Here is a 25438-nt window from a genome sequence, read left to right as displayed (position 1 = left end):
AATATAAAAATATTATATTTGACAAATTCTAGACCCACTATAGTTCCTATTGTAATATGAAAATAAGAAGATGTGGTATGATTTCCAATGAAACAACTCTCCACAAGTGACAAAATGACAGGGAAATTAACATCTGTAGATAACCGTACAATCTTCAACAATGAGAAAAACCCATAGGGAATAGTCAGCTATAAAAATTTTGAAATGACAAATGTAAAACAATCCAAAAAAAAAGCTAATGGTCTGATTTATGTACAAAATAATGAAAGAAAAACAAATATGAAATATTTCAACAAACAATGACCCTTTTATTACAGATTCCTGACTTGGGACATGCACATACACAATGTGGTGGGGTTAAACTAGTTTGTAAGTACATTTGTATGACATCCTCAAGTGCAGGGTGATGAGGTAATAATTCACTGCTATTAAAGTCAAAACTCAAGGTTGGTTTTCTAGCTTCTGTGTCCAGTATTTGGCAGGTAGAAGTTAACAATTCTGCTGATGTAATTTGATGACTTGCAATCTAAAACACTCATGTTTAGTAAACCGTAAAAATCTATAAAGATATTAGTATTATACAGATCATTTCACAAATGAACATGTATGCATGTACTAACTTTCTCTAAATACAATTTTATTACAGTGCTGATGGAGCTTGTCGTCATGTTGCAGCATGCTTATACGAGTTGGAGGCATTTGAGAAGAAGTCTGTTACTGACGGTCCTTGCCAGTGGAAGAAACGAAAGAGGGAACACGATGAGCCAGTAGAGGTGGAACGAATGAAGATTATCAAGCCAAGGTTTTAACTTAATCATTTTTATCTTTAGCACTGGTAAAATGCAAAAATAAATAAAAATATTCTAGATTTCCCTCATATATTACAGTATTAAGTATATATAGAATAAAAGAACCTTTATTAGATATACAAAATTGCTGTATTTTGTACTAAATATATGATAAATACATGTATATCATATATATATATGTTACACACAGATCGACATCTGGCCTCGAATCTAAAAAAACAACATTTCAATGCAAATTTTTTTTATATATTTATTAGGAATAAGTTATTTTAATAAGAACTTTGTTTTCATTTTTCTTGTCGCTAAATAGTCTTCTTGGCGCTAAAATATTCTTCTTGTCGCTTCTTGAAGTTTCTTGTCACTACTGAAAACCTTGAAATCCTAAATACATACAATGCCAACATTTAATGCTTTACCAATAAATACATTTAAATATTGTAATATCCCAAAATAGGAGGATGGAAGCATGTGTATCATCAGCAGACCATGTAGTATCCAGTTTTGATCCTAGACAGATGGTTGACAGAGCTGCAGAAGACGAGAAGATAAAACAGTTTGCAAGTAAATTAGCTCAGGTATAACAACAAATAATTTAACAACACGCCCACCGGTTTTATTGGTAGATACACTATACATTCAAGTACAGCGCCCTCTAGCGACTCCTCTTGAGGTTTGAAATCATATTGTACAGATATCTTTATTATATTTAATTTTTAAACCTCAAAATGAAGTCTTGAGCAGAACTCGTGTCCATTACAAATAGGTATCATGGTGCTTACACATGGTGCATAGTTATAACATACACCAACTATTCTTGAAAAGTTAAAGGACTGACAAAATTGGACAGTAACATTTACAAATTCAAAAATATTAACAGCAAAAAATTAATCAAAATAATTATTTCTGTGCAAGACATTTTTGAAACAATATAACACACTTTAATGCTTAAATACTACTCATATTATAATTAATTTTTATTAACAGTGAAAGCTTTATTTAATACTGCATTAGTGTTCTTAAATATTCAATGCAATATCAGTATTTTTTAAAATTTTTGCACTGCAGTACATATATATATATATGCACCATGTGTAACCTTTTTAATTTACGACTTTAAACAACATTAATTCTTATTCCTAAAAAAATTAGTATAGAAAAGGTAACAATTTAGTTTGTGAAATTTATGCTTTGAATTTTTTTCAAGTTTATCATTGATAGGATTTTGCAATCAATTCACCAATTTCAAAACTAATTTAAAAGGTTTTTAAGACAGTTTATAAAAAAATGAAGTTCTGCTCCTGGCTTTAACAAAACACCACAAAGCCAGTAAAGGTAAAAGTTAAAATTATAAACAAAAAACAAAAAATATCAACAAATCCATTTCTTATTACTTACCAACTCTGAAAAAAATAGCATTAGTAAGAACACACCCTCAAACATTGTGTAAATTTTTCATATTTAATTATCTTTTTCAAATTTTTCACAACTTACTTTTAAGAAAATTCATCATATATAGAAATCATTAAAATGCCAAATTCACATAAAAATTATACATTATATCTTGTACCATTGTCCAGCAGATTCTCAGTTAATATTTTTCTTCAAATTCTTAAATCAACGATGTTATTTTTTTCCTGTAAAATATATATATAATTAATGCTTTGGTTAATTCAAGTGATTTTTTAAAAAGATAAATCCTGAGGCCAGAGCACTAGAATTTCTACCCCATGAACCAGTAGATGTGGTACAGATGGACTATTCAGAGGCAATACAGGACTTGACAATTCCTACCAAGGCTAAGTATTTTAAAGATAAGTATGTATGTTTAATTGATAATGAAGAGGACATAGTTGAAAGATTTATGGCTACCTTATCATTCAGTTCAGAAGATGTGATGCTTATATCAAAGGCAACTCAGGGCCAGAGTAGCAACAATTTATGGTTCACTATGAGGAAAGGTTTAATTACTGCTTCTAACTTTCAGGCTATAATGAATAATGAGGACCCAGATCTTATTTGCAGCCGAATTATAGGTAGTGAATCACTTTCTGTAAAGAATAAATTCCAAGAAATGGCCTTAGACTGGGGTAGACGCAAGGAATCAAAAGCCAGGAACCTATACCAAACAGCTCATGGATTGAAAAGGAATAAATGTATAACTGAAACTGGTTTGGTGGTAAATCCGAAGTATCCATGTATAGGTTGCAGTCCAGATGGAGTGATCACTTGTAAATGCCATGAGAGTAAGATTATTGAAATTAAGTGTCCGTTTTCACTAAGAAACAAATCTGCTAAATCTGTATTACACATGAAAACTAATTCTGATGGTCAAATTGATTTTTCTTCACAGTATTATTGTCAAGTGCAAGGACAAATGGGAATTATGGAGATGAGAAAGTGTGATTTGGTATTCTACACCAAACATGGAATAGAACATGTAGAAGTCAGCTTTGATGAAGATTTTTTTAACAGAATGCTGGTGAAACTGCAAAACTTCTTTACAGATTATATTGCACCATTTCTTCTAGAAATAGTGAGTAAAGACAACTAATAAAAATAAGTCTTCTAAAATTTGGTCAATGGGTACTTTAAATATTTTCTTATATATTTGAATCTATAAGTCATTACTAAATATTAGTTTGATATCTATTAAATTTTTTTCATTCCAAAATACTATACAACTCAAAATAATGGTTATTGGTACTTAAACAATTAATATCAAGCAAAAGATTAATTTTCTTCTGGGTGGTGGGTTCACTTAGCTAGATGTATGAATTTATGTATTTTAGTATATTTTTAACAATTTTCAATAGATTTCTTCCAAATTTTTGAAAGCACTGACCAGTTTTCAGACTATGTGTGATTTCTATCTTGCCTAATTAAGAGTAATTCCTGCTTTTATAACAGTCTAGTATGTTAAATTTTCAATGGTAATTGTTTCATGAATATTCAGGAAGAACCATGTGCTTGTCCTGGCTTTGTCATCAACATCAAAAATTTCAAACTATATAAAACAAACAAATAGAACTGGAGAAATTTTCACTCACCAAAGGCTTTTTATTATAACCTATTACAACTGATATTCTACAATGATATTTTTAAAACCTTGTAAAAGATTGTAATTTTTAATACACCCATGTCTACTGATGATACTGCATACTGACATGAAGGGCATATGATACAGTTACAGGGGAGGTAATGACTTTGCTAACGTAAAATGTTATTTTTGCGACGTTAAACTGTGACATATCGGGAAAAGATGCAGATTCAACTGTTTTTTTTATGATTTAAACTGACTTAAGGTAGCTAGGTTTTCTTCCTCCATCTTGTATTTTGAAATAGCAGATAACAATCGGTCTAGATCTTTAAAGAAATGTGCAAATTTCGAGAGTAGTATGTAATTCATGTGTAAGACTTTTCACGTTAATATAAAATATTATGTGTTTTATCATATTTACGGCTGTATTTTACAAAAAACAGAATATTTTTGTTTGATTCATTTTTTTTCCAACTTTGCCATATAAGGGGAGATAACTCAGATAAAGTAACTTTTATAATAGAATGTGTTGTGAATTTACCTATTTTATTATGTAGCAAGAAAACGAGTCCGGTGACCTCATTTTTTCTTTTTCTTATCTGAAAGCATATTATAAGAGCTATCTTCTCATATTTTATCTTAAAATTCTATGGTGTAGTTTTCTTTTTATCACACAAAATTGGGTTTTCCATGCATAATCTATACAAAATCTGAAAATTTTGCACTACCTGTAGCGTGAAAAAAAGCCCGGTGACCCATACTTTTTATTATATTTTTGGAAAAAGCATGATATGAACTGCCTTTTGACAAATTATCAAAAAATTCTATGGATTTTAATTTAGACCCCCTATCTACCTTAACTTGGAAATGAGTAGAAAGGCCCCTCTTTTTTACAATGGCATATTCATTCGGTTTGATTACGTATGAAGATTATTTGTACCAATTTAAATGAAAAGTCAACATTCATTTTTTTTAGATTTGATAAATATACTGCAAAAAAATCCATTTTTTCCCTAAAATCTGAATTAATTATTTCCAAGGAACTGTTGTACTTATTAAGAGCATATTTATTTAAAGATTTTCGTAATGTTTTACAAAAAGCTGCTATTGTTTATCTGGTTTTTGAGAAAATGTCTAAATTTTTACCCCTTTTGTCTCTTAAAGTAGCACATGAAGGTATATTTTTTTCTGACATATTTAAATTGCTTAGGTGAAAAATAGCTTGTATCCAAATTTTCATAAAACATTCATCATGGAATCAAAACTGTATCATATGCCCTTAAAACTAAGTTGTATTAATTTTGTTGTCGGTTTGATGCCTCATTGAGGTTTAACATGTGTCCCTTTTCATTCATGTTTATCTAATTATGTTTGTTGGGTTGATGCTTCATTTATGTTTACCCTGTTACATCCTTTAATTTACTGTCAAGCTTGTTCGGTTGATGCCTTTTTTAATTAGCTAAGAATGTACCAAATTTACTTTTTGAATTAATCCTAAAATTTTTAAATCCAAGTAGAGAAATCATAACGATTCAGATATACACACTTGACCCAATTAAATTAATATTGTTTAACCCTTTTGCCGACGAATGGAGGTTTAATAGTAAATATGAAATTTAACAAAATTAATACACATACCGACATATATTGAAAATTCAGCACATTTTTAATGATACCTATGCATTGTTCTATAAAATTGGATGTTAACTTTATTGTTTTCATTGGTTGCTTTCGCTCATAATTGTGTAATGTCCGGATCTGATAATTTTTTTCCTAAATCTTGTTTTTGGTAAATCAACAACTATACAGTGCCATACATGTATAGTTGGTTATATTTACTTCATTTGAATTTGTATTAACAACTGACTCATTGACAAATATAACACAGCTCATTAACTTCATATGCAATACTTTGTACTTATTCTAAAATACTGGTTTTTGTAGGTTTTGAGACAGTAAACCTCAAGTTTTGGTATGACTTAGGTGATTTAAGGTAGTTCAGGGGTATACCACCATCTTGAATAGTACAATCACAGTAAATAATCGGTTTTTTTTTTGTTGCCCAAATTTGCAATTTATTGGTTACACTGTTTTTTTTATATTAAGAAAACTTAGTTATGCATTTCATTAGCTAAAATATTTTAACAAATACCAAATGTTTGTGCTTTTAGAACTAATTATTCAAATAAGCCATTTAAGGGGAGATAACTCTTTTAGTACATAATTTATACTGGACATATAGAGAAATTTCATTTTTTTACCCGTCAAAATTTTGACTGGGCGTATTATGGTATACAAATGTGCGGCTGTCTGGGGTAAACATGTCGCACCGTAACTTGAGAACGACTTATCCAAATTTCATGAAACTTAACAAAGTTGTTTCTTATGATGGTCAAACGATCTGTATACTTTTTGGTGAAAATCAGATTAAAACTGTTTATTTACTTGTAGCAAGAAAACAAGGTGACCCATACTTTTTATAATTTTTTTGAAAAGAGCATAGTAAAATCTTCATTTTGGCAAAGTATAAGAAAATTCTGTCATTTTTTTTCTATACCCCTGAACTACCTTAAAGTGTTTATTTGTACTGATATCACTTTCCACTAGTAATCTTATCAGAAAAAGGTTAGCTGGAGATTAAAGCAGAAATGTTTACCATCTAAGAGCACCTTTCTGATAGTGTTGAGGGTGTATTCTTAATAATGCTATTGTTTTTCAGGATAGGTAAGTATTTAAAAAAAATGTTCTTGTTCTTTATTTGTTTAATTTTGTTTTAGACAAAGTGTTGTCTGTCCCCTCTGAACATGCAAATTTATTTGTCCATTGTGTCTTCAACTTGCAGAAATAGTGATAATCTTAACTGTTTTATTTAAGTGAGAGCTGTTTTTGGCCATGAAATACCTAAATTATATTTAAAGATGGTAAAAATGAAGAGTTCTTACTTCACAAGTTTAGACCGCAAGTTACACAAAGCACCACAAACAAAAATAATATCATCAAGGATGGGTTTAAGAGTAAGAGGCAATGTGCCCTGTAGTAGCTGAAAAGATTTGATATCTCCTATAGCTCGTTCTACATGGATTCGTGCATTTGCAATACGCCTTGTCCTTGTAACTGCTCTACTGCTCAGCTGTCTGCCATTTGCAAAAGGTGGAATTGCAAGAGTTGCACCCTTTAAAGCCAAGAGATCACTTATGGTGAATCCACGGTCAGCCATAACCTCATCGCCAAACTCCAACATTTCCAAGAACCCAGATGCTTGTGTAATCCTGCGGTCTGAAACTGCCCCTGACCACAACTTTGACAAGAAACAGAATGAACCACTTGGTGTTATACCTACCAGAAGTTTTAATGTATTATTATGCTTATAACTTGACCAAGTGATTCTCTGGGCAGAAGGTAATGAGGGTTTTTGAACAAAAAATTCAGTACAATCTATAACTACTCTGGTTTTAGGGAAATACTTAAAAGATTTTGGCATATTTTCCTTTATTTGTTCTTTAGTGGGCCACTTGATAAGAAAATCCAGTTCCTTCCGCAAAAACACAATCCATGTGGTAAAGATCCTGGAAACAGTTGAAGAACTTATACACAACATATCTGCTAAAACATCTGTGTCCAATCCCTTCCTCAGTCGTACAAGGCTCATCAGGTACTCTTCCCAAAGTTTTAACTCCCTTAATGCTCCCCTTTTCTGTTAAAAAAAAATCCAAGAAAAGACTTTATACATCAATTGTCCAATAATGAGATTTGTTAATTTTGTATTGTTTATTACTTATTTTTGTTGATTTTCATCATTTTTCTGGCTTATGAGATTTAACATGTTAAAGCCAGGGGCAAAATATCTAATAAACATATGGAATATGGCATTCTAAATAATATTATTAAAAGCCCAACTGACATGTTTAAGATTACATGTACTATTTTCTGGAACTATTTCACAAGGAATGTTAATTTAATCATAACATATGAGATGAATTTTTGTTTGTTTCCACAGAAAATTTCTGTAAATGCATATAATATGGCTATTTTTCATAATTTTAATCTTTGCTTTTATCTGCCTTTCTAATTTAAAACAACCAGTTGACATGGTCCTTAGTCTTATATGTAATAATAGTAGGGTATGTTTACACGAGTTCTGCTCATGACTTGGCATAAAGATACACGTGATATTTTTTCAAATAAATTGTAATGTTCAGTAAACCCTGAAAACTGTTACTTTTCATCATTGGTAATTTATTTTAAAAAGTTATATAATGAATACCATTGTAAAAAATATTCAGTTGATTTGATCACAATTTCATGGTACCATCAGTAAGAACAAAAATCAGTTTTTACAAAATCATTATGCCAAGTCGCTAGGGGGCGCTGTTCCAACAGTGTATCCACTAATAAAACCAGTGGACGTTGTAAACAATGCTTGATATATAAAACTTTGATGCAAAACAAAAAATATTTATTGTTACATTTTTCATGTTTTAACAGGTAATAATGAAAACCTTGTAGGGGGATGTGAATCAATGAAGAGACACGTTTTTGAGAAATGACCATGTGTTGATTTTTCATATAAAGTATTAACACTGGCCATTGCTTGAATAAGTGCTCAAAATCCATCAAAAAGAACAGATCTGTCCGAGGAAATCTTTCTATTGATGTCTAGGATTTGAATAAAATATAGGTAAGGTTTAAACTAAAGTGAATTATGAGACAGATAACTCACTTGTCCACTGACATCATTCTCTGTATCGTCGAAGCTGTCATCAACCCTAGATGACCCATACCAATACTTCATCCTAGAAGCCTTCAACTCTACATGACTAAAAACAAGTTTCAAGACATCCAGTGTCATTCCTGTAAATTTACAACAATGAGGCTGTAAAAAATGATAATGTGTTAATGCAACAATTTCAATTGATCTTAATTTTACATCTAAATTTGATTATAGTTAATCCTTTTTTTTTTAAATCTCTAAAAAATATTCGAAAAGTCTACATATATTAAATAGACCAATCTTTTTAAATTAAGAATAATACACCATGCTTTAATTCAATCCAATCTTATATTTATAATACGGAGACCTTTTAAATACCTGTATAGGCTTTAGGCTTCTTTTCCACATCTAAAACAAATAACTGTCTTCTCATGGTCTTCAAGTTGACATTTGTACTGCTGCCAGAATAAGTTGGATGGTAAGTCTGAGATCCTGAATCTGCAATTTCAGTTCAAATATAAATACACGTATAAATAACACTTCTTTCCTCTATCCAACCCTATATTTAAATTTTGAAAGGAATTTATTTGTTTTTTTCATGTTCTTGTCCAAAACCAATGAACCAAGAAAATGAGGTCATGGTCAGATGAATGCTGCCAATTGAAACATTGATTATTGGATTAAAAATAATTTTTCCAAATTTTATGCCCCCGCTGTAGCATATGGGGGCATTAAGTTTTACCCTTGTCCGTGAGTTTGTCCCCAAGTTGTTTTCCGTTAGAGCTCTAACTTTAGTTTGCCTCAACCAAACATTATGAAACTTATACAAAATGCTTTTTACCACAAAACAAAGATCAAGTTTGAATTTTGGTGGTGTCACTTAAACTATTCTAGAGTTATGCCCCTTTACTAATGGAAAATTACATTCTGCAAATAGATCAAAGTAAAAAATCTCAAAATAACAATATAAAGTGATTATTATTTTACTAGTTAAGTAAAAAACTAAAAAATCTCAAAATAAAACATTTGTTTCAAAGTACATTTTTGTACATTAATGTGGCTATACAAATTCACTGCAACAAGCATTCTGTGAGTATTGCATGGCAATACATAGTCCCCTACCGGTTAAAAATTCATTGTATTGGAACAAAATTCTAACCTGATCTATAACTTGTCATGGTGTAACCTATATAACAAATATCAAGTCAATATCTTCAAGCATGACGAAAAAAGTGTTGAAAACTGATTATTTAAGTGAATTTATTAAGTCCAAGGACCATAACTCTGCACAAAATCATTTGACCGGAACAAAATTCCAACTTGATCTGTAACTTGTCATGATAAAACTATATACCAATTTTCAAATCAATATCTTAAAGCATGACGGAAAAAAGTGCAGAAAACTGATTATTTTAGTGAATTTTCTAAGTCAAAGGACGATAACTCTGCACAAAATCATCAGACCGGAACAAAATTCGAACTTGATCTGTAACTTGTCATGATAAAACAATACACCAAATATCAAATCAATACCTTCAAGCATGAAGAAAAAAAGTGTGGAAAACTGATTTGCCGGACTGACGGACGGAGTGCAAACCTAAAATCCCCTTCAACTTCGTCGGAAGGGGACTAATAAGGAACATTCTAATATAAGACACTTATTAGATTATGATATGTTTAAATCCAGAAATAGAACAGTGCTGCACTACTTGATTTATTTCATTTGATTGCCAAGGTTGATGTATAAAATTTGTAACTTCACACCTTCCCACATATCCTCCAGTCCATTTATAAACATACAGCTCCTATGTCCAGTCATAAATATATTAATTTACCTGTTGTTTCCACAGGTAGAGGAGTAGCAGTAAAGATAGTGGTGTCAATGTCATCTTGTACCTTCCCTTCGTCTCCAGGCCCTAGTTCAATCTCTGCTTCAAAATCTAAAATTATTTAATGAAATCCATTATCTATCATAAATTAATAAAATTATCTTCCCTTCATATTTAAAATGATTTTATTTTTTGAAATACACACTTAATGCTTTTTTTATACTTTCATCTATAAATTTAAAGTTTTAGATGATTTTGTTGTATATTGCAAGATATTTCATGTACTTGGTAAACTATTTTCTACATGTATTAAGCAAAAAAAAAATATTTTTGCAACTTGCCCAACACAGATGCTCAGAAAAAAAATCTACATTAAATTATAATTTCAGCCAGATAAATAATCTAAAGAAAACTTGTCAACAAAAAGAAAAAAGACACTTTTAATTATATTTGTTTATCTGGAGTTCACCTACCTATATACTAAATAAATTTACAGATTTTTACCAATTTGATTTGTCCAGGAATAGTCACATTCAAAACTAAATTTTACAAGGTGGATCCTAAATGGCGGGTAAAAAATGATAGTACTGACCGTTATTTTTACTTTGTGTGATGTTATAGGATTAAACGCCTTTTTAAAGGAATTTATTGGTGTATAAACTTGACCAATTCACTCACAAACAATTAAAAGTCTGAAGGACTGTTATGATATGTTTGTGAGTGACTTGGTCCAGTTTATACACCAATAAATTCCTTTAAAAAGGCGTTTAATCCTTATAATTCTTTAAAATTGGAGATAAGGAATATATTTTTCCACACTCGTAACCTTTATCACACGTAAATTGTATATTTGTGTCCTTGAATAGGCCTGGCGTATGAATATATTTGTTGGTTAACGCAAAAATATGTACTCCACGAAATTTGCTATCTGATTAAAAAATAAACTACAAAAACTCTTATTATCATTCCAACGAATGATTTTGTGTTTATTATTTAATTTAACGATTAACGTGCAGTGAAAATAATTTTGTTAATATCGGTGTTATTATAGCCGCCATCTTGTTTACGAAAAGAAGTTTGGTCAACGTCGTCTATCGAAAAATAAACAACGTCAAGATCAACTACCGGAAGTCCTCTCGACCAATTATATCAATGTATTCCGTAATATGCAAATCATATAAGAATTATCAACTTATGAACTTCATGATATGGTTAAAAGATTTTCGATATTGTACTTTTTCATGATCAATTATTTAAAAAAAATATAATCTGGAAAATTTCAAATACATACATGTAAGCAATAACAAAAAAAAAACATTCAAAATAATTGAAATAACAACCAATATGTTGTTGTTCAAGATAAAATATGAAATCTATAAAAATGAAGTTATTCCAACAAAATTATATGATTTTAAAAAGACACTGTAATGTGCTGACAATTTTGATACAAATATGTTCGGAAATTGATAATATATCAATTGTAGCCTTTGTATGAGGTGTATAATTTACATTTTAGGATATATTGACTGAGGATGACGTTTTTCTAAATATACATGTTTTAAAAGATTTTACCTGGAACATGAACTATACAATAAGAGTGATCTAGGTCTACTGTTCTCTGATCAGCTGATTTTCCTGAAATTATGAAATGCTTTATTGTATCAAACATTACACATGCAAAAAATAGACAGTTTATCATGTTGATAGACATTTTTCTTTTAACTGCACGCCACATCTACATGTAATATTTGACATGAATATAGGGAAATGTTGTGGATTTAAATATGTGCTTTTCACAACAGTCTGTACTGTTAACGACTAGTCTGATGCCCCAGACTAGTAATTAAGTTGTTGTTAAAGTTTGTTTAGACACATAGGGAAAATGTGGGAATATTGGTCTTTGAACTAGTAATCAGATAACATTTTGATGCAGACTGCACAACATGCTTAAGATATTTCTAACATACATGTACATACATTGTATCATGCATATATTTTCTGTTCGTGAATACTATATTTGGACAAACTGGTAGATCTATATAAATGTACATAGAGTGAGATATACAATTTCTGTTTTATTTGTGTATGTCTTTGGGCGGGTTGAATTGCCTTTTTCATCAGTAAAGCAAATTTTTTGTGATTGGGCATTGTGGCAAGTCGTCATGGATTTTATTCTGCAACTACATGTATGCTATTTGGGCAGTCAATATTCATTGGCCTTATAGCCTTGTTCATACAAATTGACATTTCTATAAGATTGTAAGTTGAACAGTAAAATGTATAAAATATGAAACTGTTTTTTGACAGCGCCTGCATTATTTCACACAGCATTTCCTAGTACCATGAGTACATAAACATGTATAAATGCAGCACCTGAATGTTCAAGTTAAAAGTGTCATTGGTAGATATGTCAAGCATGTCAAATTTGAAACAAGGTAATATGTAAACATTATGAACCTTTATAAAGAAAATACAAGCATTATATTAAATTATATATACATTTCGTACCTGTTTTTTTCACCTTCCTACACACAAGGCTGGGACGGTCTATTGGTGCCCTTCTTTTCCGGTTCTGCAGCATGAAATTCTCCTTTTCAGCTTCACAGGCTCCTGCAGGAATAGGATCCGGATATTCCTCAGTCGGACCGTTTCCCCTTACAAAGTGAAGTGAACATATATAGCTGTATTTTGTCACTTTTTCCACGTTCAAGTCATGTCGTCCGCAAGCTCGTATCCATCTTTCACACTTCACTCTATTCCGTAATGGTTTTGGGAACGGAATAAAGTACACATCCTTCTCCGCGAGTGTCTCTGGGTACCTACTGTCACTCTTACAAACCCCGTACATGCAATTCTTGTTCACCATCGTCAATCTAAAATGCGTTTATTTACCCTAGTTACAATGGCGGATTTGGAAATTCTGCCCGCCTTTTGTTTCAGTCAATATAGATTTCGAAATTCCGAAGTTACGTACTTCCGGTACGACTAATCACCAAACAATGTGCAAGTGGTCTATTGAAAATCAATATAAAAAGAATCTAATAATGAACTTAGATAAAGGCAATAGTAGTATACCGCTGTTCAAAAGTCATAAATCAATTGAGAGAAAACAAATCCGGGTTACAAACTAAAACCAAGGAAAACACATCAACTATAAGAGGAACACAAAGGAACAACAGAAACACTGAGGTGCAACAAAAACAAACGCCAACATACATAGAAACGAACTATTTGATAAAAACTGCCATTGTGAAATCATTAACTTTTAATATTCTAACTTTTTTTGTTTTCTCTCATTTTCGCAGATATCTCATTCTTTCTTCTGGTCTAAGTTGTCACGAGACTTTTAAAATATAAAAGGAGCATCAAGCTGTTTCCCGTAAATTTGTTGCTTTTGATAATTCGTTGATATGAAAAAAAAAAGAACAAACAAAAAACCGTTACCTGATGATAGCGTTTCTTTGTTTAAATCGAAAATGACGTCACATAAAAATCCCTATTAACATGGACCAACATCGGAAACGTTTCCGTATTTCCGTTTCTTTTTTAACAGATTCTGAAGTTAAAATATGCTTGAATCAAAAAAATAATGTATACAGTCTACAGACTTCGTCCCCTTTCACAGGTAAGACCTGCCTTATATTAAATCTTACCAGATTCATTGAAAATGGTTTCAATGACAGTATCTTTTATCGTATATAATCCCAAAAATCCCCTTCCGGTTAAGGAATTTCCAACACGGAATTCTACGTCAATCATATGCCAACTTGATACCAAACTTATATGTGGCATTGTAGCCTTGGTGAATCGTCCAAAAGATACAGATCGTTCTCCCCGGAGATCAAAGTCAAACACTTCCACAAACGAATCAACCAACGACATGATGTTCACATCAAGATCTATGAACTGAAGTTCGATATATTGTCCATACTGACCTCTAATTTTCCACATATTTGTATCTGAAGCTGAATATAACGATGGATATAGATAAGATGCTATATATGCCTTTTTCGCAGTGCATTTCGCATACCTTTTGGCGTTCACTCCGCACCCAGGATAATCTGAAATTGTATGGAATGAATTGATAACATAATTATTTTTATTTTACTTTGTAGAGAAAAAACATGGATGGATATATGACAAACAGAAGAATTTAATTAACTGCCGTATGTGATACTTTGTATTCACACAAAGGATTTCTTTCAATATTTTATTTTCAAATAACTCTGTTTGCACATAATTAAGCATATCCATGAGTTGGAACATAATGTGTTCAGCTAGAAAGAAAGGCTTCCCCTTTTCCGACGATTGACGACAATCTTATAAAATGCAATATAATTTTGATCTTTCCAACAGTCTAGATATATTTAACGTCTTTGAATATTATGTTTTATATATTATACATATACAGTATATTTTTGATTTTAATCATTTATTTTTTTGTATCATTCATTTATCAACTATGTAAAAGCCAAATGCTTCATTTTATTTCATTAGCATTTCGAACTTTTCGAACATAAAGAAACATGGAAAATCACATAGATTCTTTCCTCGTTTGCCATGTAAAAGATATAGGTAAATTTCGAAACCAGATTGAAGAGTCTTTATTTTGCATTACGGCCACAATTCCAACTAAATCATACTCAAAAGATATGAAAACAAACATGTTAGCGCGACCTCCACATATGATGAGGACAGACTAATATTTTGACAATTCGCACGATAAGTTATCTTTACGCGTTATTAGTTTCTCTTTTTCAAAAATATAAGAATGTCATTCGACCCTTAAGGTAGTTTTCTTTCACATTTTATTAACACTTGATTGTATATGGCTAGTGGTTTTTACTGGAACTTTTGTCCTGATAATTTATCATGCAAATCTGTGCAGACATCTCTCTCTTATCGGACATCTAATTATAATCGTTAAACCGACAGAATTTGGTCGACTTCTTGTCCATATCATGATAATTGTGAAAAGTTATAAATTATTAAAAAACGCTTTCTTGCTTCAGAAGCGCTTATATGAATTTGACCTTCATCAGTGAGGCTCAAAGTCAAAGCTTTGAAACATTAGTACGATTTGTAAGATATAAATCAATTCTAGACAGTCACATAATTATTATCATAGTTATCATTCAATCGCCGTGAAAGTACGAGGGTATGAATTAGAGGTCTGAAATATGAATTGGAGGAATCGGTGATTGTTTTGGATGACCAGTACAATCTAGCAACCACAATATTTAAAGCAAAAAAAAACTAATTCATATCAAGAATCCATTTTATCTCCATTGATGAATAATTTCAATATTCTTTACTAGGTCTACCTATTGATGAAAATTAGCAGATCACTTCCAGATTGACATCAATGCAGAATGCCTTTAGACTGAGGCTACTATTATTGTGCACAATATTCTCAGTTTGACGTCATATGTTTTGTCTTCATACAAATCGTTGAAATAAATGCAACGACATTTATCAAAACAAAACGACAACGCGAGTGTTTCAACGTTAGAATATAGAAGTATTTATGTTTATGGCGAAGTATCTTTTCTGCCATTAAAATTAATATCATCGTACTCGAAAAATGTACTATGCTAATAGTAAGCAATAAGAAAATAATCGTCTTGGTCTTTTTGATGATTATAATGTAACTGATTAACAGAGATGAAGATTTATTAATATTATTTTCTTTTGAAATACCGACAACAATAACGACGATTCATTAAAAGAGCGGCGACCAGGATGTCTGAATCAGAGATGGGATAATCTGTAATCTTAATCGATTGTAATTCATATCATTTTCCCAAGTAATCGACAGTAATCTGTAATCGTCAAAAATCTACCTTATGTTGAACCAGATTTCCCCACAAATTTTTAATGTATTCAAGCTTTTAAAACAAATGACTTACAATGCTTGAAAATATTTTAATACCTTTATTTATGAGGTAGAATAGGAAAATAGCCAAAATTAAATTCTGAACACATCATGTATTTTGAATTAAATGGCTTAATTGTATTTAAATTCCTTGAAGAATAATTATCAATATGTGTTTGAATTTTAGTTTGGAATAGATAAACCGTTGATTATTAATAATGTTACGACATAAGAATTAAGAAAGGATACACAGTCATCTTAACAATGAATTCATGTATTGTAATTCCCGATCAGGAATATGTATATGTACTTGTATCTCATTTTGACACAAAAAAAGTGTATATAAATTTGCATACAGAATACAGAATTCTCAACTACCTTCTTGGATTCATTGATCAGATTATCAAAGACTTATAATGAATTTCATGCAGACTTTGTTTTGATTTCAATTATGTCAAACTTAGTATCATATTTTTGGTGTACTGCCGTATGATATACAATTTACTCTATTGGCATCGGTATCACCTGTAATTAAGGATAAATCCAAACAAATAGATGAATCTATGCATTAAATTAATTTGAAGTAACCATCTATCAAGTTAGCTAGACAAATTACTCAACATTTTTAGAAGAAACGTCAAACAATTTTAAAGTTATGAACATTATTATCTAAAACTTCAAATATATCTGTCAATAATGAGAAAAAAACCAATAAAAATTAAGCCAGTGCGCTATAAATTATGTAAATTATGAAGTAAATGACCCCCAAAAAAGATGTAGCTGGTGCAATGGTCCAAGTCATTCCAGGAACTTTATCGCCACTCTTTGTTGTTGAAAAGAATGACGTTATTAGTTTGGTTTCTTGGTTTGATCTTCCATCTATAAACGACTGTTTGATTAAAACATAACATTTGGAAACAATGCCTTTGGTAAAGTTCTAAATTTCAACTATAAATACGTTGAGCAGCATAATTGTATATAACTTTCGTAAGTTATCTTTTTTTATTTTATTTTGGAGCATGTAGTTAACAGTAATCGGAAAGTAATATAATTACTTTTGATAAAGTAATCAATTGTAATCGATTACAAACAAACATAAGTGTAGTCAATTATTAAAGGAGACGTGACACGATTTTAAAAATTTTTTGTTATTATATAAATAAATAAATATAGTTCTTAAAACATGTTTTGTACAATTTTGCTGGTCAAACCCTGATCAATCGGCATTTTTAGGTCAAAGATTCCAACGCTTGTCATAATGAATGAATTTTTAACTAGATAACGATCACGTGATCGTGCTAACGTCAGTGGTTACAAGCTGGGAAAATGTCTGAAACTGGACGATGTTGATACACTATGGACGATATTGACAGCACTTTTCCCGATTACTGACAAACTACAAAGACAATTGACCTTATCAATTTGAGCCCTGTGTGTGAAAAATAACCAAGAAAAAGATATTAATTCTTCATGCGAAAAGTCCAACAACGACGATTTTTCAGACAATACCGATCGGATTGTTACCATACATATGGGTTCGTCTGATGAATTAATTTAATAATTTAAACCGCTTTCTGCATTTTTTTTATTTAAATAAACTTTTATTCATGACTGAAAATATAAATTTCTAGTTGTTCTTTTTTCTCTCTGTTACGGTAACGTTATAATTATGTGTGCGCCAGAAGCATAAAGAAATAAAAAACGATAGTAAAAATCAAATTCGGCGTTCGCTAAGTGTACGTTTTTTTGGGGGGGTTACGTAGAGACTTTTAAAATTTTTAATATGGGCGGAGTCTTTCAGAGACAATAATTAGAATGTCATTCCGGATTATGGGTGGTGAGAAACAACAATAAATTTCACAACAAATATCAAATATTAAAACATCAAATATTACCTATTGATTCAATTTTTAGTTGGTACATAATGTTCTCTGACATAAGGTATCTAAAACACGATGTGAAATGTATTTTAAGGTTATCTCCAGTTGCCATGAACGACGCATATCTGTATCTTTTTTGGTTGTTTCTGGTAATTTGTATCTCCTGCCCTGCTCCAATGTCTATAGTTAATGTGTCTTTACAAGAACTTGGATTTATATAAGAATGGCCACTCTGTTAAAAAAAAAGTTTAATTCATAAAGACCGATATGGTTTTCATTACATGAACTGTTTTAGTTTTAAGATCTTCGTCCTTTTACAACTACATTACGGAATGTAAAAGAGCTAAGGATATTTGCAAAAATGTGGCACGGTGCCACAATTTACATGTTTAGTACCGACGAAGCTTATAGATTACAAACATATTTTTAAAATATTTGCAAAAAAATGAAAGGCTTGTAATAATTCTATAAGGGAAAATAAGCCATCCATCATTTTTCAATAAAATATAGTGTCTAAAAATAGAAACGACCAACGTTCAATCTATCTAGGCGTGGATCAGTTTGATGATGCAGTTATTAAGTTAAATTCTATAAATGCCTAAGAATGTAACTTTAACACGCATTGGCACTCATTATATAAAAACTATATATAAAACCATCGACGAAATTAAATGTCAAAAATACAGTAAACTTATTGTATTCAGTCAACAAATACAACTTACATTTTTCAGTTGCTCTTCAGTTTCGGTTTCGGCAAATGATACATAGATAATGGTCAATTTCAAGTACATTCCAGGAAAGCTCTGCACTGTTTTATCTTCATTTATTCCCTTTGGATAATTTGATGGAAACATTGGAGAGTATATATAATCAATATGTCCTAGTATCGAAGGAAACATGGCCCATTCGGTCAACTGAAACTTTGGTCTGTAAAATTCTTTTGAAAAAAAAAGTATTATTGTTAAAAAGTTAAAAAATATTCTACTGTGTGCATAGCAAATATGTTATATAGTTATACAGAACATATGGATATGCAGTTGAAATCACATAACAAAAATAGAACTAGCCATTAAACATGAATAAATTTATTATTTTTCCTATACTGCCTGACCATGAGAAAATTTACTTGATATCTACAATATAATGTGTTTTAGATTATTGACTTATCTCCCTTAATATCTCCCTTTTCGGCCTTTCCATAGTGCATTTCATATAATTTATCTCCGATGACCGTGGGTAAAAGAAATTATTGGTAGTGTTTGATATAACAAAATATCAAAGGTAAAAATGTGTAGGCTCTCCAGCCATGAATCACCTTGTGTATGGTTTTTAGGAGGAGTAGTACTAAAAACCGATTCAGGACTTACCAAAGCAGCTGAGTTAATCCATGGTTTTTGGGAAGGCCATGATTCTTAATATTAGGAATATTTGGGGTGTTCTATAGACTTTATTTGATTTTTCGTCCTTTTTTTTTTAGTAATGGAGTTTTCTGTCTTTTGACTTATCACTTAGATGTTCCCTTGCTATTCTTATTCATTTTTATTCCTGAACATGTAAATCGTTATTTGACATCCTCCTGTTGATGTATGTCAACCACTCTTTAAGACACAGTGTACGCGTTCACCAAATATTTTCAGATTGCATTTAGTTTTTCATTGAACTTTCGAACATTTGCCTTTATGTTAATGGCCCCGTATGTATTTTACGAAATTTTGAAAGTGCAATAATATCAAAACAGCTAAGATAATGAATACAACAGCCATGTCATTTTTGCATTTATACCACAAGGAAACCGTGATCACAGCAATAAAAGTTATTGTTTCATTGCATTTAATGAAAACAGGGGATGATTAAGAAATTTTGTTGAAATTCCACGGACTTTATTGAAGAGATTTTCTTTATAAATGTTTTTAACACTGACTACTCAGTTCTTTGCTCATGTTATTCTACCGTTTATTGTTAAACTAAATTTACAAAACGAACCACAATTCAAAAAACACACAAGACTAACAAAGGCTAGAGGTTCCTGACTTGGGACAGGCGCAAGAATGCGGCGGGGTTAAACATGTTTTGTTAGATCTCAACCCTCCCCTATACCTCTAGTCAATGTGGAATAAACAAAAACACAGCAATACGCACAGTAAAATTCAGTTTAAAAAAAGTCCGAGTCCAATGTTAGAATAGGTAACAGAAGAAAGTAAGCAAAATGATAATGATCAACATAAATTAACAAAGGACTACTAGCAGTTACTCATGTTACTGACATGGCAGCTCCAGACCTCAATTAAACTGAACGTTAGGGGTTTAGTATCATGCCATCATAAATATACGAAAAAGATCATATATTGATAAATCAAATACGTTGTTATAAACACTAGCGAATCGAACAAGTTGAAATATATGAACACCATACGATGGTGCAAAGGGAACATCACCATCTTAGAACGGATAATTAACAATAGGAAATGAAAAATCATCTCTTTTATCGTAAATTGTAGTATTAAGTTCCCCATTAAAGATATAGATATATATCCAGGAAAAGGCTTTATTGTATTAAAGCAGGTCCTATTGACATAGTTCTTTTGTTTGTTGTTACTAAAAAATGACCCAAGAGATTTGAACATATATATTCACATTCTGACTATTTAAATGCCCATCTAATTAGGTATGCGAATTTTGTTTTATTTTTAATGAGATTATCAGACAAATTGGCATTTAGGGTACCAAAATCAAAACTTTGAACAGATTCAAAAGCACAAGTCTGAGCATGCAATTTATCAAGTACTTCCAACGAATTTTTGACACTCCAAAAGAAATAAATTCCACTATTTGTGTAGACCTTATTTGAAAAAATTAATTCCACTATTTTCGTAGACCTTATTTGAAAAATTTATTACCAGATTTTTTATTATACCAAGTGTACTAGAAAGTAGAATAGACAGTTTAGTGGTGTAACAATGGCTTGAAGACGGAATAAATCAATATTTGTAAGGTGTTTTGTGCTATTTCGGGAGTCAGTACATAGTTTGCACCCTCTTGTAATTCGGTTCTGCTTGATAAGAGGCAGCAAAAAGTTTATGTTTGTTAACGATGTCATTTTCAGAAAATTGAGGAAGTTGGAATATTGGTGAAAATGTGATTTCTTTACGCAGAACCTCAATATAAAATTTACGTCAAACAATAATGATCTTATTGGCAGCCTTTTCAGCCGAGACAAAACACAAATTTATTGTCGAGTTCTTTTAGCTAATGTTTGATACGATAAATAGGGCTATTATGGTTGTTGTTATGAGTAAAATGTTCTTTAAAATGTTTAATACGAATATCAACTATTTTCATTACTGAATTGAAAAAAAGAATCTGAGAATTTTTTGTCAGCTTTTTCTCGTTTTATCCATTTCATACAGTAAGTATGGAGTGAGTCGTTGATAATGTTACGACACTTATTCTAATTTATTATTGACGGGAGACGATATTTAGATCCTTTTCTATGGAATGATTTTAACTCTCGGTCCTGGACGATGTTAAGGTCTCCTGTTATAACATGGGAAGTGGGGCCATACATGTATTTGGAATTACTGCAATTTTATGACATAGGTGTATTTTCTCTGATATTCACATATTTTTACACCTCGCTATAATCAAAAATATATGTCCGGATTTATTTTTTGTAAAGATAACAAATACAAGGGAGCGCAGTATTATCAAAATACCAAAGAAGGATATTGTAACAAGCCAGTAATTGAAATAAATATTAAATCATGTTGTTAAAATTTAAAAAAAAAAATAACAAAGTAACAAAGAATGTGTTCCGTTACAGCATGATCATTTAGAATTTATAAAATCAAAACCATTGTTGACATATTTTATTTTAATAAAATGTTTTTTTATGATCTTCAGGGCGATCAATTTTGGAAACAGTTTAGAATAACAATATGCAATTATAATTTGGACGATTTCATACTTAGGACTGCAATGTGGAATTGTGTTGCAATCCTCCAAAATTTGTTGTAATCTATTTACAAGTAAAGAACAGGGCTGGGTTAACAGATGATATCTTCCGTTGTTTTTAGAAATAGTAATTAGGTCCGAAATATTTGCATTGTTAGTACAAAATTTTCTCTTATCGCGACGTATTCAACGTCCATGAGAACGGTTTTCACGTACAGTTTTAGAAACTATATCCAAAAAGTCAACAGAATCGGTTCTTGATATATTACCTATTCCCATGATTTTATCATTAAGACCGAGAGGATAAACTGTCTGTAATTTTTTAATCCAATTTTATTCAACTATTTTCCGCGATCGTACAAATTTGGAATGAGATTCCCCAGGTTGCTTATTTACTACATCTAAAGGTTGAACTGTTAAATATTTAATAGGACGATTGTCCTTCTTAAGGTGTTGACAAATAATACTTCTAAATTTATTGGGTCATCCATATTTAAAAACTTGTTTGAAGGAAATCTTTGCTAGCACTGCATGCATGATCCATTTATCATTTAAGTATCGAATTATCGAATTGACAAGAGTGCAAGGGGAAAGACTTGATTTTGTATAATATTATAATAATAAAAAAAATTTAAATTTATTTCTTAGATAAACTATCATTTTCATTAAATAGACATCCAGCTGTGAAAGATCTGCCTTCTACAAGTTTGATAATCTGTAAAAATCCTTTCTGACGTATATTTCATTGTATTCAACGTTTAAAATTGAAGAATATGCATTTGTTTTTATTGTACAAAAGATAATTCTATCGTAAATGATGCTAACACATTTAGCAACTCTCATGTTAATTTCTTTTTAGCTCAGTCTTACTCGTATTTCAGGTATATGGATTTATTTACTGAATATATAATTTGAATTGATTTTAGGAGCATTAATAATATTTAGGTTTTCTTTTATAACTTCATTAATGAAATTATGATATTCAACAAAAAAAAGATTGCTTTTTGATTTCATTTAAAAAATTTAATCACAAATCCAAGTGATGCGGCGAGATTCATTCAGGCAGACCATTACATCAAACACACTGCCAAGCATAACATGACTTTTCTTACTATAAATTTTTTTGTTGTTCGAAATCGTAAAATCGTTGTACAATGTTTTTTACAAACCTTACAGAACATATTTTGCACGAGAATATTTTTGTATGACAGCGACAAATGTTCTACGTTTATCTACTAATATAGTCTATATTAGATATCGGAGTTTTTAAAAATATAGAACTAATATACTTTGTGGACACTTTTTAAAAGTCCTACACCCTTCAACATCAACCTAACAAAATCAACGGTGATGAAAGACAAACTTCTTAGCTTGATACATTATAAAAAAAAATGATAGACTAGAAGCTCTCATGACAGTACGTCATTTTTACGGAGAACATCTTTCTCTTTGTTATAAGATAATCGGAAAGACTAATCGCAATATAGTATAATCGTTTTCCCTTTACTGTTGTTATTTTGATGAAATGATTTTTAGGTAAATTATAGTACATATTATAAATTCGACTAAATCTAAACATACTGATTGGCTTTTACACTTTTTAAAACCCATGTTTTCTTTATAAAACTAATAATATGAGAGTTTGTTGTTCTAATTGCGGTTTGGTATGATGTAATTTGCGTTTGTCAAGGCATTTAAAAATGTGATCTACGAGTCTGCATTATCCGACCCCGTTTCCATTGTTCAGAAGAACCGAATAACCAACGGTTTTTGGTGGGGCTCGAGTTGCTCAGTTTTTAGTTTTCTATGTTGTGCTTTTTAGAATGTTGTTTGTCCTTTGATGATCATTTTTTAGTTTTTTGTCATTGCATTATCAATTCGTGTTTGACTTATGAGTTTGAATATCCCTTTGGTAACTCTCGCCTCTTTTCGTGTTTATAGCAAAAACAATATTTAGGTATTTGTTACACATTATTACATATTTAATTTTTTTTTTACCTTAAATAAAGAATTATTATTATTATTTTTATTCCTGTAAGGGATGTAATTGATGTGTGTAACCTTACTCGATCTTTACCTGAGAAACAAAGTCTCTCGGATGTTATAACATCTTCAAATTCATTTCCTTTCCAAAGATGTTTGTAGTGTCTATTGGTGCTACTTGTATTGTAATAACAGCATATTTCTCTTGATTCATCATAAACACTTCCAATGTATCCGTTATCTTTAGACCTTTGTTGACAATCTTTAATGTTCATATTTGTAAGACCATCTTGAAACCAAGAACAAAATAAACCGCCTGTTTCAATGTGTCGAACAGAAGCAAATCCCATGTCAATGCTTCGTTTAGGGTGACTGAAGAGACTCCCTCCTGATTCTTTGCACCATATATCACGACAAGCTATAGTAAAATTAAAATAAAACCGTTTGTAATTTGCTGTTTACAAATTTTGTTTGCTTAGCTCAGATAATCCTAAATTTTGATGCACCTCAAATGTAAATTCCAAAAAACCTTAAACACTCTGAACCAAACTGTCTCATTTCGAAATGTAAAACCAAAAACTGCAAAACCTATGAAATTTTAATAACAGATGCTCAATTCATTAGCAATTTAACTAAACAATCTTACTTCACCAGAAGCTACGATGATCTGAATTGTAAATCAACAAATCTCGTCTACGGGACTTTGCGGGTTGGTATATGTCGGTGAAACGAAAGGAAGGCTCAATAAACGTATGTGCGGCCATAGATCAGACATCAACAACAATGCAAGCAACATTGTTTACCAGCATTTTAATCAGCCTGATCATTCAATTCTTTCTATGCAAGTTCGCATCAACGAAAACTAATATACCACAGGACTAACAATCCCCATCTTGTAACACCTCTCCGTAGACAAAAGGAAGACTACTGGATTCGGCAATTGGAAACTGCGACACCATATGGTTGTAATGACAAAATTGATGGTATATATTTTCTATCTAATCCGTCCTGTAGCTCTGTGAATGTGGTGAACATTTTCAAAACTACTCCTAGACGTAGACGCAGTCATGGTCATCGTCATTATACACCACCTACTCTCCATGATGTCTCTATTAACGAATTGATGCCATTTATACAAAAGCCGTTAGTTATTCATCACATTCGCACGAAGCTTTATGCATTACCCCTTTCAAAACTTCATTCTCTGTACAACTTATGTTTGGAAACCACTGCTACAAACCCCCATTCAAACCAATACAAACTTACATTAATCATACCACATCTCCTTATTTTTATATTTCAGCTATAATTTCGGATATTGCCAGTCACAGACTTTTCAAACGAGAGAGCATTGGAAAAGACT

At 31.0% G+C, this 25438-nt stretch overlaps 1 protein-coding gene across 2 annotated transcripts; it reads right to left on the bottom strand.

Annotated features, from left to right (window-relative positions):
* Window positions 1-1028: 1028 nt before the first annotated feature.
* LOC127709784 (uncharacterized) lies at window positions 1029-13398 on the bottom strand. 2 transcript variants are annotated; one of them, XR_007985764.1, is made up of 7 exons: window positions 12895-13398; window positions 11959-12021; window positions 10393-10497; window positions 8936-9055; window positions 8567-8697; window positions 4702-7540; window positions 1029-4105 (listed from the first exon to the last, which is right to left on the bottom strand). XR_007985764.1 is itself a non-coding variant. In XM_052215427.1 (6 exons), the coding sequence occupies exons 1-6, from the start codon at window positions 13250-13252 to the stop codon at window positions 6785-6787; spliced, it is 1533 nt and encodes a 510-aa protein (XP_052071387.1). In that variant the 5' UTR covers window positions 13253-13398; the 3' UTR covers window positions 1029-6784. The 2 variants fall into 2 exon arrangements, 1 of the variants encoding a protein (XP_052071387.1); XM_052215427.1 differs by having other exon boundaries at window positions 1029-7540.
* Window positions 13399-25438: the final 12040 nt, after the last annotated feature.

This window comes from Mytilus californianus, unplaced genomic scaffold (genome assembly GCF_021869535.1).
Source record: "Mytilus californianus isolate M0D057914Y unplaced genomic scaffold, xbMytCali1.0.p SCAF_7, whole genome shotgun sequence".
Lineage (NCBI taxonomy): Eukaryota > Metazoa > Mollusca > Bivalvia > Mytilida > Mytilidae > Mytilus > Mytilus californianus.
The sequence above is the reverse complement of the archived record's forward strand: the minus strand, read 5'-3'. Positions and strand labels throughout refer to the sequence as shown.

Coding starts and splice junctions, on each gene's coding strand:
- LOC127709784 (XM_052215427.1), bottom strand. CDS start 13,252: ATGGTGAACAAGAATTGCATGTACGGGGTTTGTAAGAGTGACAGTAGG. Junction 9,056..10,392: donor TCTACCTGTGGAAACAACAG/GTAAATTAATAT, acceptor CTGAAATTGCAG/ATTCAGGATCTCAGACTTAC. Junction 7,541..8,566: donor AGAATGATGTCAGTGGACAA/GTGAGTTATCTG, acceptor TTTTTTTAACAG/AAAAGGGGAGCATTAAGGGA.